General features: G+C 32.0%; 2 protein-coding genes across 2 annotated transcripts; both read left to right on the forward strand.

The window, feature by feature from the left end:
- Positions 1–3,817: 3,817 nt before the first annotated feature.
- LOC134241221 (uncharacterized) lies at positions 3,818–4,183 on the forward strand. The gene has a single exon (XM_062723287.1). The coding sequence runs from the start codon at positions 3,818–3,820 to the stop codon at positions 4,181–4,183; it is 366 nt and encodes a 121-aa protein (XP_062579271.1).
- Positions 4,184–7,153: 2,970 nt separating this feature from the next.
- LOC134241222 (uncharacterized) lies at positions 7,154–11,443 on the forward strand. Its single transcript, XM_062723288.1, has 3 exons — positions 7,154–7,374; positions 10,449–10,549; positions 10,814–11,443. Exons 1-3 carry the CDS (start codon positions 7,154–7,156, stop codon positions 11,248–11,250), a joined length of 759 nt encoding a protein of 252 aa, XP_062579272.1. The 3' UTR covers positions 11,251–11,443.
- The last annotated feature ends 4,422 nt before the right edge of the window (positions 11,444–15,865 follow it).

Genomic DNA, 15,865 nt, shown 5'->3' on the forward strand with positions numbered 1-15,865 from the left:
ATAAAATTGTACTATGTAACGATAATCTTTATGATCAATTAGACTGAAATATATAAAGTATAACATTATAAATTGTTTCAAAAGAAAAAAAATCTGTATAATTTAATTTAGGATATTGTACAGTTATGGAATGGGTACGAGTGAAATAGCAGATTTATGGTACCCGAGGATGGAAACTAAGCTTATAGGCCGCCTGAGTAGCATGAGACAATTTATCTACATTGTCAATTAAATTATAACTAAATGCATAGTTCATTAACTCAATACCCAGAAGCAGAACAGCGGATTGTCAAAGGATTAATGCATTTTCACTATCTAATCAATAGAGTCCCGAGCCTACAGAAAAGCCAGTCCCTTGGTCCACACATTCCATTTTTTGGAAAAAGGTATTCTTACATGTACTTATCCTAAGTACAAAGAGTTTTACTACTATTTTTTTTTAATTCATACCTTGGAGCAAAGAAGAGGATATTAAAAGCATAAAAGATACTTAGCATGTGCTATATAATCAAAAATTACCCACCCACTGAACGCCTGACCATATGTTTTATAATATTTGACGAACCACCATAGGTCACGCACATATTTTTTTTTATTGTTTAAGACATTGGATCATTTCCAAAGAATTTATGCATTTTTACCTTATACTGATATAAAACCAGGCCCTCACACCACAACCGCTGACTCAGGGGCTATGAAATTCACAAATTTGAAACAGATACCCTTCATTATCATCATTTTACACTAAACTTCAAAAGCAAAATACCTTGGATTAAGAAAAATTTCTTTTAAATATTGCAAGATTGGGATTTCCTAATACTAATAGGCAAACCATTCCAACATTTTTATTTTATATATTTGTTTATATTTTGGTAAACGAAGTTTGAAGTTTGTTTCATGTGACGTGTATAATCAAAAACTTTGAAATGCGATATGCATATAATCGGGAGGGAAAACATGAAGTATTTTTAACATATACCTCCTGGTCTCCTAACAAATGTGAAATCAATACCATAAACTTCCAGTAAATAGGTAGCAATTTGTCAAAAACTGATGATTCAAAGTTTTCAAATAATTATCGTATCCCTCTTCATAAAAGGTCTTAATTCTGTTTAGAATTTGGCTGAAATAAACACTACAAAAAAAATAAACTCCGCATATATATGAATTTCATGACATAATGTAATAAAATGCTAGAATAATTTTACAGGAAGAAGAGACATTGAATAATAAATCTGAAACAAAATGAATCATGCAAGAAAAAAAATTAAAATAAAAACAGGAATTATAGAAAATAATAAAAGGAATTTTTTTCTTCCCTTATCGTCTTTATGCACACTTTACATACTAGTCGTCCAGTTAGATAAGAAAGGTTTCATGAACTATTTTTTCAATTGATTTATCCTTTTGAGATAAGATCATTGTAGTTAAGAATAGTTCACTGCAAGCGCGATATTTTATCAACGTACGTGTCCTCAGACATGTCAGAATTTGAGGAAACGTATTTGAAATACATGTACTATGGAAGGTAAAATTGGCAATTTCTAGCATGCGTCATTATGCTGGTTACGGTGTACACAGAGGCAAAGACACTGATTAACCATGATATCGAAGAAGAATTAAGAGCTCTCTCACAAGATGTTGAAACTGTTGAAATACAATTTACCAGGATTTTCATGATCAGTGAAACTTCAAAAAACCAGCGAAGTGCCAGAAAGCACAATAATCAAAAAATTGAAAAGTTAAAGAAGGTGAATTCGGATCTACTTGAGTCCCTGATGAAAGAGACTAGAAAAACAAAAGATGTCGCTGAAGAATTAACTTAAATAAAACACGAAGAGAATACTACTCATAGCAGCGGGTATGAGTTTAAAAAAGACAATGGACATGAAAATGCTGAAAAACATTCTTCAGAAAACCAAATTGGTTGACTTAAAATAGTAGATTCAGAAGACAAATAAAGCTCCAACCCTAATAGAAAAAAAACTTTACAACAACGACCCTATATGTTGAAGAATGCCGCGGAAAGAGGGCATTTTTAATAGGTGCTCTTTGTTATCATAATTACAAATTAAGTTTCTTTTAAAGGCATATTTGCTCTATATTCTACCACGATTATTGCGGACTTCATAGAAATGCCGCGGACATTATTCTCCAATAAATCACGAACGTCATCAAAAATTATAAGATCAGAAAAACGTACCAAACCTGCGCAGTTGAAATAAATATTTGACTCTAAAATTAAATACTTTTTTGGACCACATCGACGTGTCGTCTTTTGCAGTCTGAACACTGTAAATTGCATCAAGTTGCTGATGAATGTCAGTTTTTTTTATAGCCAAAAGGGCTATTCCACGGACCTCCCTACACATTTAAACTCCAATAAGGCAGTTAAAAAGGAACATGATTTAGTTATTGTATACTCATTAAAATTAATCAATACATATAACGAACAAATTTGAAATTTAAAAAGACTATCTTTAATGCAAAGAAAGCTCAAATTGTCTGCATTCCATACAAATGTAAGCAAACAAATTTTCCCTCTGGTGCTAAATGGAACAGCGTAATCGAGACATGGAGACCTATTTTGTTTCTCTATAGAGGAAACGACGAAGCGTATTTTAGCGATCTTCATGATCTTTATAGAATAGAAATAAAGTCCTTATTGTCGTGAATGTTACAGGATAACCTCCTCGGTCTCGAAATGTTGTTTGAAAAATAAAAACCTCGGCAAACGCCTCGGTTTTTATCTTTCAAACAACATTTCTCGACCTCGGAGGTTATCCTGCAACATTAATATTCACGAAAACACGGACTTTATTTCTTAAATCAAAAGAGCCCCACCGACTGAACCTATGGTCACATGTTTCATTACTTTAGACAAAACACCACTGGACATCATAAACTGTGCATGCACTTATATTTATTTACAAAAGGTTTTGTAATGAGTTATCAAATGTTAATCCTTTGCAATGATGAATAGAAAACTTCCTTTTTTCTCCTAGGTATTATCCCGGTGAACGTTAGTGTAAAGTGATGATGAAGAAGGGTGCCTTTCAAAACTGGGAATTTGTTTCGAGTAATGTGTATGATCAAGAAGTTTGATTTTTTATTAAATGCATATAAGGAGACATGCCATGAAATATTTTGAACATTTGACCCCTGGTTTTCTAACCCAATATGTTATATCAATGACATAATCTTCCAGTCAAAAGGTAGCAATTCATCTGAAACGGATCATTCAAGCTTTCCAAATTACCACGTATCCCCCTTTAAATGGACCTTAACTATATTACAATCTGACTGAACTCAACGCTACAAATCAAAAAGATAAAATACAAAGGGAAAACTACTCAGAACAGCGGACATAAGGCAATAAACATGAAAAGGCTAAAAAAAACATCCTGCAGAAAACCGAATCGTACAAGTTAAAATAGAAGATCCACAAGACAAATTAAGCTTCAAGCCTGAAAGAAAAAGACTTGATGACAACGAGTCCTATATATGGAATCATGCCGAAGAAAGATCCAGAGGGGCTTTGACTCGAAAATGTAATATATATTCATTATTTCTTATTTATACCGAGCAATGTATTGTGTACTTTTGGGGACTTTATTCTCATTGAGTTTTTATTCAGTGTATCTGAATAGAAAAGATAATTAGAAAAAAAAAAGAAAAAAATACTAGAAAAGATACTAGATATCACTAAGATATCACTGTATACTTAAAAAAAATAAATTATCTTTTAATAGATCGACTACTTTTGCCGAGTCCCACGCAACCAATTCATAAAGATACCATAGCATTTTACGCCTATATGTCGGCCGACATGAATGGAATAGGAAGTCATCATACCCTCATCTTTGATGTGGTTAAAACTAACGAAGGAAACGGATTCCATAGAAACACTAGAATTTTCATGCCTCCTGAAAGCGGATTCTACGTCTTTCCTAGGACTATCAGAGTAATGACATATTACTCAGTTGAGTTGCTGGTAAACAGAGATGTAGTGGGCTCCACCTATCATATTGAAAACTACAGCTTTGATCAGGGTGGTGCGACTGTAGTTGTGTTCTGTAACACGGGTGATGATATTTATTTAAGAACAGGAGCAAATTATAATGTTGGTCCCATCACAAGTGAGGAGAGAGGAAGGAGTTCCTTTGCTGGATGGAAAATTTGAATTTATTTTGTGGATTCAGGAATTCATGTTACTGTTTTACAATATGTATTATTTTGTCAAATCAGGTTTTTCTGTTAAAATTTTAATACACTGAAGAAGTGAGACAGTTTCCTTGAAAAATATACATATCTTTTAACTGTATTTTGAACGCGAAAATATAATGAGTTCTCGGGCGCCACCATTTACATGAAATGTATTGATTAAAGTAAGCTTGATAAATGTGAATTTCATTTTTTACAGTTTTGAGACAGACACTCTTCATCATCATATTTTTACACGAAACTTACTTGGAGTAAGAAGATATTCTTTTTAATATTGCAAAGATTGGGAATTCCTAATACAGCAACGCATCCGACAGAATTTTTTTAAATTGTGTTTTATTTTGGTAAACGATGTTTTGATTTTGTTTCATGTAATTAGATGTAGATCAAAAACTTTGAAATAAAAAAATGCAAATAATCGAGAGGCATACCATGACATATTTTGAACATTTATCCCCTGGTTTCCTAACATATGTAAAATCAATAACATATACTTCTATTAAGTAGGTAGCAATATGTCAGAAACTGATCATGCAAATTTTTCAGATGACTATCAACTCCCTCCTTAAAGTAGGATTCTCCTCAAACAAAACTGTATTTTCTTGTATTTAAAAATTAATGAATTTTTTAAAGAATCAAAACGACATTATTCCTAAGTGATGGTATCAGTTAGATTAGTTTTGACCGTGTTATATTAGAGTCATGGTCAGGTCAAGGTCATTACCTTTTTCATGGTCATTAAGAATCTAATATAACTGCATCCAGTCATGAGGTAGGGTCTGCTATTTCAAAAGATAAAGTGTTTTTTCTTTTTGCATAAATAGATATTACCATATAGGGTCTATAAGATGATATTACCAAACTGACACAATAATTTAACAAAAATGGATTTTAGCTAATCCATATTTTCTTTATTTTTCTTAAATTTTTAGAATATTTAAGTTATTTTAATATGCGCACTATATTTTAATTTTTGTTATTTTAACATATGGTAAAGAAGTCACATTAAAATACAAAATGATACCAAAAAAAGTTTGACGGGTTAGTAAGAGAGTAAAAACACTACTGATTGTTGGCTCATATTTTTACTTAGATTGGAAGCTTTTAAGAAGTTAGTTTGGAAATTCATATTTATTTGATATATTTAAAAACTTTAGTTCCCTTTCATGAATATAGCTAACATTCGCAAAAATTCTTCTAGTCTTTGATTGTGTAAAAATGATAACTAAATTCGTTGTTCTGTAATGATTTTGAGAAGCAGAAAAGATGATATTTTTATCCGCCACCATTCCTCCAAAAATACAGTCCCTGCTAGTTTTCGAACACATTTTACCATTTGTATTTAAAGTTGTACAATTGTGATAAGGAAAGACAAATATGGTCTTTAAAATTTTTTTCACCTAAATATATAAGACATATATTAAGCAAATATACATTGAATATTTCATCTACTCAGAAACCAGTAAAAAATCCTAACTTAAAAAGGAAATGTTAATTCCCTGACAATCTGGCTGAAATTAACACTACAAAAGTATAAGCACTGGATGTCAATTTCATGACATCATGGAACAAATTAATAGAATTATACAGGAAAAAGAGACCTCGAATAACGTAATTTTATCTGAATCAATGGGAATTCAGCGAGATAAAAAAAAATAAAACAAGGATTATAGAAAATATTGGGAAAAATGCATACTTTACATAATTGACGTCTAGCTAAATTAGGTAGGTTTCATGTCCTATTTTTTCATTGGTTTGTCCTTTTAAAGGCAGAGATTTTTTACCGGGTGGTAAATTCCAGGTGAGGGAGGGGCTTATTTTGTACAGGTGTGAATGCCTTGGGGGCTAGCAGTCTACCTGTGGTCAACTGTCTCCTAAACCCTATACACAGAAAGTGATTTAATACACAGTGTAATACCCAGACGTCAAACTTTACCTGTGATGGGGATTTTGAGACAATTTTAAATTAGTAATTAAAATTTTCTCAATTATATATTAAATTGTTTTTGAATGTTTTAAAACATCCCTACCTATTAAGAAAAAAAATTATTATGATATCATACTATAAATTCAAATATTAAAACGAAGATTATTTTACAGGTTAGTGTATGTGTTAATTAAAAACAACTCCTGTAACAACCAAATTAGACTTAATTCATTTATCCCCCGGATCCCATCTATTAAATGAAAAGAGAGCCGTGTTAACTACTTTTCATTAGGCTAAAAATATCTAAGTTTATCCTAATCTTATTAATAAGGCTTTGTCACCATAAAAAATCCTAAAAAGATTGCTTGTAAATTCTTATCTGAATAAAAAGGGAAAATATAAGTGAGCCATGATTATAAACATTTATAGATTTTTTTTTTAATTCTATTACTCCACACAGTGCTGCTCTGAACTTTATTAATAACATTTCCACTTTAGGTTTATCATTTAGCATATCAAAATTAATATCGAAAATTCATTTGGTAAAACAAAATTTTATGTACCAAAGATTTTGTTTAAAATCAAAAAATGCAGATTATATTATAATTCTTTCAAATACTAAAGGTATATTAAATTCATATATTATCAATCAAAAAATTATCATAGTAATACAGTTTCTCTATACCATGTTCGGTAAATATCAAAGGATCAAAAGTTAATTTGAAAGTTCCAACGAGTTCCCAACAAGGTGTACAGGGTATACACAGTGACCAGTAAGTAAATGTCAATCAAGTTCCAGCATCCAATGATGGACCTTCATGCACTTGATTGACAGGGCTACCCTGACCAGGTATTTTTGAAGGCGGTGCTTAAAATTTCTGCCTTTAAGATAAGATCATTGTTGTTCAGAATAGTTCACTGCAAGTACGATATTACATCTATGTACGTATCCATAGATTTTAAAGAAAAGTATTCGAAGAAATAATTATGGAAGGTAAAATCATGAATTTTCTGGCATGCATTATTATACTGGTGACGGTGTACACAGAGACAAAGGCTCTGGCTAAGCATGATATGGAAAAAGAATTGAGAGCTCTCTCAAATGATGTTGACCATCTTAAAAAAGCAGGAAAAGGGCAAGCAGAGGTTATCAAACAACTTCAGAATATTGTTGAAATACAAGCTGCCAGGATGTCCATGCTCAGTGAAATTTTACAAAACCAGTAAAGTGTCATTAAAAAGCACATTAAAAAAATACAAAAATTAAAGAAGGTGATTTCGTAATTAGTCGACTTCCTTTTCAAAGAGAGTTACAAAACTAAAGATGTAGCTGAAGAAATTAAAAAGATAAAATACGGAAAGAAAACTACTCAGAGCAGAGGATATGATTTTAAAAAAGACAATGAATATAAAAGGGTTGAGAAACATACTCAGAAAACCAAATTTGTCGACTTCAAATAGTACCTCAAGAAGACAAATTAATTTCCAAGCCCGAAAGAAAAGGGCTTTACAAGAACGAACCCTATATGTGGAACCATGCCGCGGAAAGGGGGACTTTGACTAGAAAATGTAATATATTTTATAATATCTTAAAATACAATTCTTAGCCATATTTTGAACTTTTGTAGAATGTATTTTTACTGAGTTGAAACTATAAGGTGTTTTCTGATTTGCTGACCAACGAACCTGTACAGTGTAGATAGGAAATTCTGGATTTTAAAAATAATTGATTTATAATCTGTTCTAAATATTTTTTGTTCATTTGGGTGTTTCTCACTATAAATATAAATTACACTAAATATGATCTTTGACCAGATCGACTACTTTCACCGGGTCCCACGCAACTAGTTGTTGAAGAAACAATAACCTTTTATATCTACATTTCAGACGATATGAATGGAGTAGGAAGTCACCATCCCCTCTTGTTTGGTGTAGTTTAAACTAACGAAGGAAACGGATACCACAAAAAGACCGGCTTTTTCTTTTCTCCCAAAACAGGATTTTGTCTTTTCTTGGACTATCAGAGTAATGGCCGATGCTTATCACTCAGTTGAGTTGGTGGTCAAAAATAATGTAGTGGGCGCCACCTAACAAATCGAAAGCCACAACTATGATCAAGGTGGTGCGACTGTAGTTGTGTTCTATAATAAGGCTGATGATATTTATTCAAGAACAGGAGCAAATTATAATGTTGGTCCTATCACAAGTGAGGGGAGGGGAAGGAGTTTCTTTGCTGGTTGGAAAATTTGAGTCAGTAAATAAATGTCTACATCGTTACTGTTTTATATAATTCCTCTGTTGATGACTTTACTAACTATAGTATTTAAATGAAAAATAGAAATATCCATATCTTCTCTTTATGTATTTTGAACACGCAAATATGCAGATGACGATGTTTTTTTTATTCTTGTAATGTTTGAAAAATCATAATGAAAACTAAAAGTTGTGGAAATAACTATTGCTTTGAACACTTGTTCAGAATTCACAACACAGAGTATATAAGATTAGTTCTTGAGCATCATCATTTACAAGAAATTTATAGTGTTCTTTGTAGAATAACGTAAGCTTGACTAAATATCTTTTTTGAAAATTATACGAGCAAATTAAAAGGCCCACATGCTTTTTAGGTCACCTAAATAGCATGAAACAATTTCTCCACAATTGAATCATAACTAAATGCATAGTTCATTCACTTAACACCCATTAGCAGAGCAGAGGATTATCTAAGAACCATTGCATTTTCACTATCTAACCAGTAGAGTCCCCACTCCACAGAAGCAAATGACTTTAAGGCCACACATTTCATTTTTTAAAAGGTGCTCTTGCTTATCATAATTACAAATTTAGTTCTTTTAAAAGCATATTTGCTATATAATCAAAAGCCCCTACCACTGAACCCATGGCCACATGTTTTATTACTTTGGACAAGACACCACTGGACAACATAAACTGTGCATGTGTCTATATTTATTCATTGTTCCAGACAGAGGAACATTTCCAAGGTATTGATGCATTTTCACGTTCACTCACACCAGACCCACTTACTCAGGGGCTATGAAATTCCCATTTTTGAAAGGCACCCTTCTTCCTCATCACTTTACATTTACGGCATAATACCTAGGAAGTTTTCTTTTAATCATTACAAGGGATTAATATTTCCTGATAACTCATAACAAAGGTTTTTTAAAATAAATTTGTCGGATTTGTTTCGGGTAATGTGTATGATCAAGAAGTTTGATTTTTTTTAAACGCATAGAATAAAAAGACATGCCATGAAATATATTAAAGATTTGACCCCTAGTTTTCTAACGCAATATGTAATATCAATGACATAGTCTTCCAGTCAAAAGGTAGCAATTCATCTGAAACTGATCATTCAAGCTTTTCAAATGACAAATGTATCCCCATTAAAATGGACATTAACTCTACTACAATCTGGTTGAACTTAACGCTACAAAAGTATAAACAATGAATATTTGTTTCATGACAATGAAACAAATTACTAGAATAATTTTACAGGAAAAGAGACATCAAATAATACATCTGAAACAAGGGCCCGGAAGTAGGTGAGATTTCAAAAACAAAATTTAAATAACAAGGATATATTTTTCTATGTTTTCGTTTTTTATTGCAAACTTAACGTAGCAGACACTAACCCAGATTACGTACGTTTCATGCCCAAATTTTCCCAATGGTGTTTCCTTTTAAGATAAGATTACTGCAGTTCAGAATAGTTCACTGCAAGTGCGATAATTTATCAATGTACGTGTCCTTAGAATTTGAAGAAAAATATTGGAAATGCTAGTTATGGAAGGTAAAATCAGAAATTTTCTAATATGTGTCATTATGCTGGTGACCGTGTACACAGAGGCAAAGGCACTGACCAACCATGATATTGAAGAAGAATTGAGAGTTCTTTCGCATGACGTCAGCCATCTTAGAAAAGCGGGAAAAGAGCAAGCAGACGTTATAAGACAACTTCAGAATACTGTTGAAAAACAATCTGTCAGGATTTCCATGCTCATTGAAACTTTAAAAAGCCAGCAAAGTGTCATTAGAAAGCACAATAATGAAATAGAAAAGTTAAAGAAGGAAAATTCGGATCTAGCTGAATCCCTTATGAAAGAAATTTACAAACCTGAAGATGTCGTTGAAGACATTAGAAAGATAAAATACAAACTTCAAGAGAAAACAACTCGGAGCAGCGGATATGATTTTAGAAAAGACAATGAACGTGCAAAGGCTAAGAAACTTTTTCCAGAAATCCGAATTGGACAAGTTAAAATGGAAGATCCAGAAGACAAGTTAAGCTCCAAGCGCGAGAGAGAGAAAGAACTTACAACAACAAACCCGCTATACAAAACCATGTCGAGGAACGAGGGGATTTGACTCGAAAATGTAATTTATTTTTACTATATATCTTATAAAATACCCAGCAATGTATAATGTAGTTTTGAATAGTTTGTTCTTATTGAGTTTTTACTATTTAAAAGTGTTGCCTGATTTTCTATTTAAAGTAAATGTTTATGTAGATGTAAAATTTTCTGGCATTTCTCGACTTTAAAAATTGCGTACTGGTTATATAATTAGTTATATTTGGATTTTCATTGAATGTATATCACTAGAAATATAAGTCTAACTCTTAAAGTAATCTTTGAACAGATCGACTACTTTCTCCAGTACCCACACAATCAATACCTGAAGAAACGATAGCCTTTTACGCCTACATGTCGGCCGATATGAATGGAATAGGAAGTCATCACACTCTCGGCTTTGATGTTGTTAAAACTAACGAAGGCAACGGATTCCATGGAAATACCGGTGTTTTCAATCCTCCTAAGAGCGGACTTTATGTATTCTCCTGGACGCTTAGAGTAGTGAAAGGTGCCCATCACTCAGTTGAGTTGGTTGTTAACCATGATGTAGTTGGCTCCACCTATCATATTGAAAACTACAGCTTTGATCAGGGTGGTGCGACTGTAGTTATTTTCTGTAACAAGGGTGATGATATTTATTTAAGAACGGGAGCAAATTATAATGTTGGTCCTATCACAAGTGAGGAGAGAGGAAGGAGTTCCTTTGCTGGTTGGAAACTTTGAATTTATTTAGTAGATTCACGTATTCATGTTACTGTTTTACAATATGTATCATTTTGTCAAATCAGATTTTTCTGTTAAAAAATTTAATACACTGAAGAAGTGAGACAGTTTCCTTGAGAAATATACATGTCTTTTCTATATGTATTTTGAACACGAAAATATAATGAGTTTTCGGGCGCCACCATTTAGATGAAATGTACGGAATGACATAAGCTTGATAAATAACTTTTATCGAAAATCATTCGAACAATAGGACAAAAGACCAAATAGATCACCTGAGTATGGCTTGGGACAAATTATCCAAAACTAAATGTATTGTTCATTTACTCAAAGCCCAGAAGAAGAGCAGAGAATTATCAAAGAATTAATGCATTTTTACTGTCTAATCAGTAGAGGACTGACCCTACACGAAAAACCCGCCCCTTGGTCTACACATTTCAAAACTTGGAAAAGGTATTCTTACCTATCCTAACTACGAATTCAGTATTATTGTTTCTTTTTATTTCATACCATGGAGCAAAGGAGAGAATAGTTAAAGCATTAAAGGATATTTCTTATGTAATCAAAAAGGACCCATTCACTGAACCCCTTATCATATGTTTCATAATATTGGACGAGCCACCAGTGGTCATCATTTACCTGCACTTATTTTTTTTATTGTTTAAGACAGAGAATCATTTCCAAAGAAATTATGCATTTTCATTTTATAATATATATATACAGCCCCGCCCTCACACCAGAACTGCTGCCTCAGGGTCTATGAAATTCACAATTTTGAAACAGACACCCTTCTTCGTCATCATTTTACACTAAATTTCAAAGGCATAACACCTTGGAGATGGAAGATTTTCTTTTTAAGGTCAAGATCTAGTAAATGAAAGGTGCCTACAGATTTATCAAACTTGAGAAATAATTTCCTTTATTGATGCTTTACAACTTTAGCTTGGTCAAATAAGGTGTTTCCGGGCATAATTTGTAGGCAAACAAAATGAAAAACTGTATTTTAAACTGTCATTTTCAATGAAAAATTAAGAAAATCAGTCCTGAATATGGGAGTTCTTTTCGTATTCGGCAAAGAAAATGTATCAGATTGCATACAGTTTCTCAGAAAACGGTAATTAGTATGTTTATGGCCTCTTCTTTAAATCAATATCAAATTTAATATAGATATCCGGTTTACTTTTCATATGATTTCAAATTGAATGACATGAAAATACCCTATTTTGTACATAATTCTGCTTAAGCCTTAAAGTACGGGAAAAAGAAAGTTGAAATTGATTATGACGTCATAATGGATCTAGCACCAAGAAATTAGTGTCAAGTTATTTACTAGATCTTGACCTTAAACATTGCAAAGATTGGAAATTCCCAATACTAATAGGCAACTCATTCAGAAAGATTTTTTTTAATCTGTTATATTTTCGTAAACGATGCTTAGAATTGTTTCCATATACAGTACAGGCAACGCGGATCCCGTATTTCCCGCGTCCCCGCCGCGGTATAATCACAACGCGGTATTTGGCCAGGTAGACAGGTAAACCGCGTTCCCTCCGCGGGAAATTCATCACTTACCTGTCCCCGCCGCGGTTAAATCATCGATCAATTACTGACAATTAGTATCGTAAACAAACGGGAGTTATCTCCCCGAATTGTAATTTGCGAATTTTCCCTGTAACAAAAAAAAACAACAACAATAAAAAACCGTGTGTTTATTAATTAATTTTGCTATGAATAGAATTTAAACTAAGAAAAAATAAGTTTATTTTTGTTTCTAAAATTACATATCAATATTTGAAATTGAATAGAAAATTTTATTAAATTGTTACGTCTTTGCAATGTTTAATTATTTTGTGTTATTAAGAATCTATCAAGAAACAAAATTAATTACTAGAAATTTTAATTAGTTTTTTTTTTTTTTTTAAATCTTCATATTATATGCAAACTGTAATAAATGTTGAACTCAGACTGTTTAAGTTTCGATAAACGATTTTCAGCATTCATTTGAAAAAAAAAAAAGATGTACATCTTTTAAGAAATGTACATCTTCATATTGTTTATTGATTAATTTCGATTTATTGTATATAAAATGTACAGGCTTTTTCTTAAAGTGTCAAATTACCGGAAAACATCCGATGACGAGCATTTGCAGTTACATGTAGTGGGCACGTGAAGTTAAATTTTCTTCATCCAAGATATCAAGAAAAAAACTCTTTTCTTCTTTATTTCTCATCGTTTATGTTCTGTTCCCAAATTAAGAAAACTTTTCTTTAATTTATTTCCCTCTTTTATATAAATGTGCAGGCATTTTTCTCAAATTGTCGAAAGACCGAAAAGCATTCGATGGCTAGAGTTAACTTTGAGCACGTGAACTTTATACAAGAGATCAAGAAAAAATATCGTTTTTCACCTTCATATTAACATGTATTACTTTTTAAAACAATGTCTTTCTTTTTAACTTTAATATTTCTCGATTTTCGTGTTCAGTAGATAAGATAGGATGTGCAGGTGTAATGATAAACTTCACAGAAATTATAGTTTATATTAATAAATATTCAATGCAAAAATTCATATGTTTTTGTTTTCTTTGACAAATTCTGTTTCTTTGTGTATTAAGTATTAGCCGCGATCATATCCTGTGTATAGGGATTAGCAGTGCCTGAGCAGGAAACGACATGCCCTGGGGGTTTCACACCTGTCTTGGGTAACGATCGCTGGATGTGCGCATCGTTGTCTAGCCATTCAACAACACATTTGATTCATTGTTTCATTATTATTTCATCGATATCATTTTCAGATGCGATATTAGCCTTGGAATTTGTGTCAAATTATTGTTGCTTTTTTAAACGGAGTGTATAAAAAGAATTAAAGCAAAAAAAAAAAACTTTTAAAACAAATTAATGAAGTATTTGATATTAACTAAATCAAATAATGATCCATGGCTATGTTATTTCGTGTCTGTTTATATCTGTACCAGTTAGTAGAGAGAGAGAGAGAGAGAAGAAAAATATCACAATATTAAGGCATGTGCATGATCGTTTTTCCTCATTTTTGATCAGTATATCAATTTCTTAAGTCTAACGAATAAAACTACCGCTGATTTATCAGTTTATTGACCATTTGTGGATTTTGTCTAAGTTTTATTGTTATTTATCGAGAGACTTGTTTCTGATGATGATCCACGTTCTTCTTTCGTTTAGCATATGTACATGACATGTAATTTGAATTACTTCCCTTTTTGTCGCCAGATTACAACGACAGATTTTGATGGTAAAAAAATGTATTTTTGTTATAAAATTTGATTTAGAAAAACACAGTATATAAAAATTGTCGAATTATTGAAAATATTTATTTGAAACAAAAAATTTAAAAAGGATTCTGTCTGCAACAAAAACATTGAATTCTTTATTTCATGCATTTCAATCCATGAGCTACATGAAAAAAAAACGGCTTCGTTTTATAATGTTGTAGGAAAACGCATACAGGTAATACACTCAGGTAACATCCTGTGTATATAGGTAGTATGTACACTAGACAGCGTCGTTCCCTCGGGGCTTCTCATCCGCTTCGAGTAAGCTCCACTCCACACCAAACTTACCTGAGGAAAACCGAACGGTAACACAGACATCTGAAAACTTGAAGCTTGGCAACTTGCTGATTAAAATAAGTTAATTTCTGTGTTGTGTGTTCAAATATTTTAAGGGCCCATATTTGTGTTTTTGTTTTATTTGAACCGGAGAAATTTGAAATTTGTTTATGTTCATTGACATGATTTTAGTAATTTTCGAAAAGAGCAGAAAATAGAAATACATTCAAATACTAGCTATGATATTATTGATATTCTGAATAGAATGACCTGTGATTATTTTATTAACAATATCCCCCCCCCCCTCCAAAAAAAAACAAACAAACAAAACAAAACAATCGGGAGGCATACCATGAAATATTTTGAACATTTATCTCCTGGTTTTCTAACATATGTGAAATCAATAACATAAACTCTTCTAGTCCAGGAAAAAAAAGACATCGAATAATATATATCTGAAACAAGGGTAATAAAGCGAGATTAAAAAAATAAAAACAAGAATTATGGAAAACATGGAAAACATTGTTATGGAAAATGTTCTTATTTTTCGTTCATTTAAATTGCACACTTTACATAATAGACGTCTATAGCTAGCTAGATAAGATAGGTTTCATGTCCTATTTTTGCAATGGTCTGTCCTTTATTATAAGTTCATTGTAGTTCAGAATAGCTCACTGCAAGTGCGGTCTTATATTCAAGTACGTATCCTTAAAATTTCAAGAAAAAGGTATTCGAAATACTTATTATGGAAGGTAAAACCAGGAATTTTCTACCATGTGTTATTTTTTTGGTGACGATGTACACAGAGGCAAAGGCACTGACAAACCATGATATGGAAAAAGAATTAAGAGCTCTATCGCATGTTGTTGGCCATCTCGGAAAAGCGGGAAAAGAGCAAGCAGACATTATCAAACGACTTCAGAAAACTGTTAAAATACAATCTGCCAGGATTACAATTTTAAGTGAAACTTTACAAAACCAGGAAAGTGTCATCGGAAAGCACAATAATGATATAAAAAAAATTAAAGATGA

Source organism: Saccostrea cucullata, unplaced genomic scaffold (genome assembly GCF_032062105.1).
Source record: "Saccostrea cucullata isolate Sc308-1 unplaced genomic scaffold, CSIRO_AGI_Scuc_v1 ctg2753, whole genome shotgun sequence".
NCBI classification, from domain to species: Eukaryota; Metazoa; Mollusca; class Bivalvia; order Ostreida; family Ostreidae; genus Saccostrea; species Saccostrea cuccullata.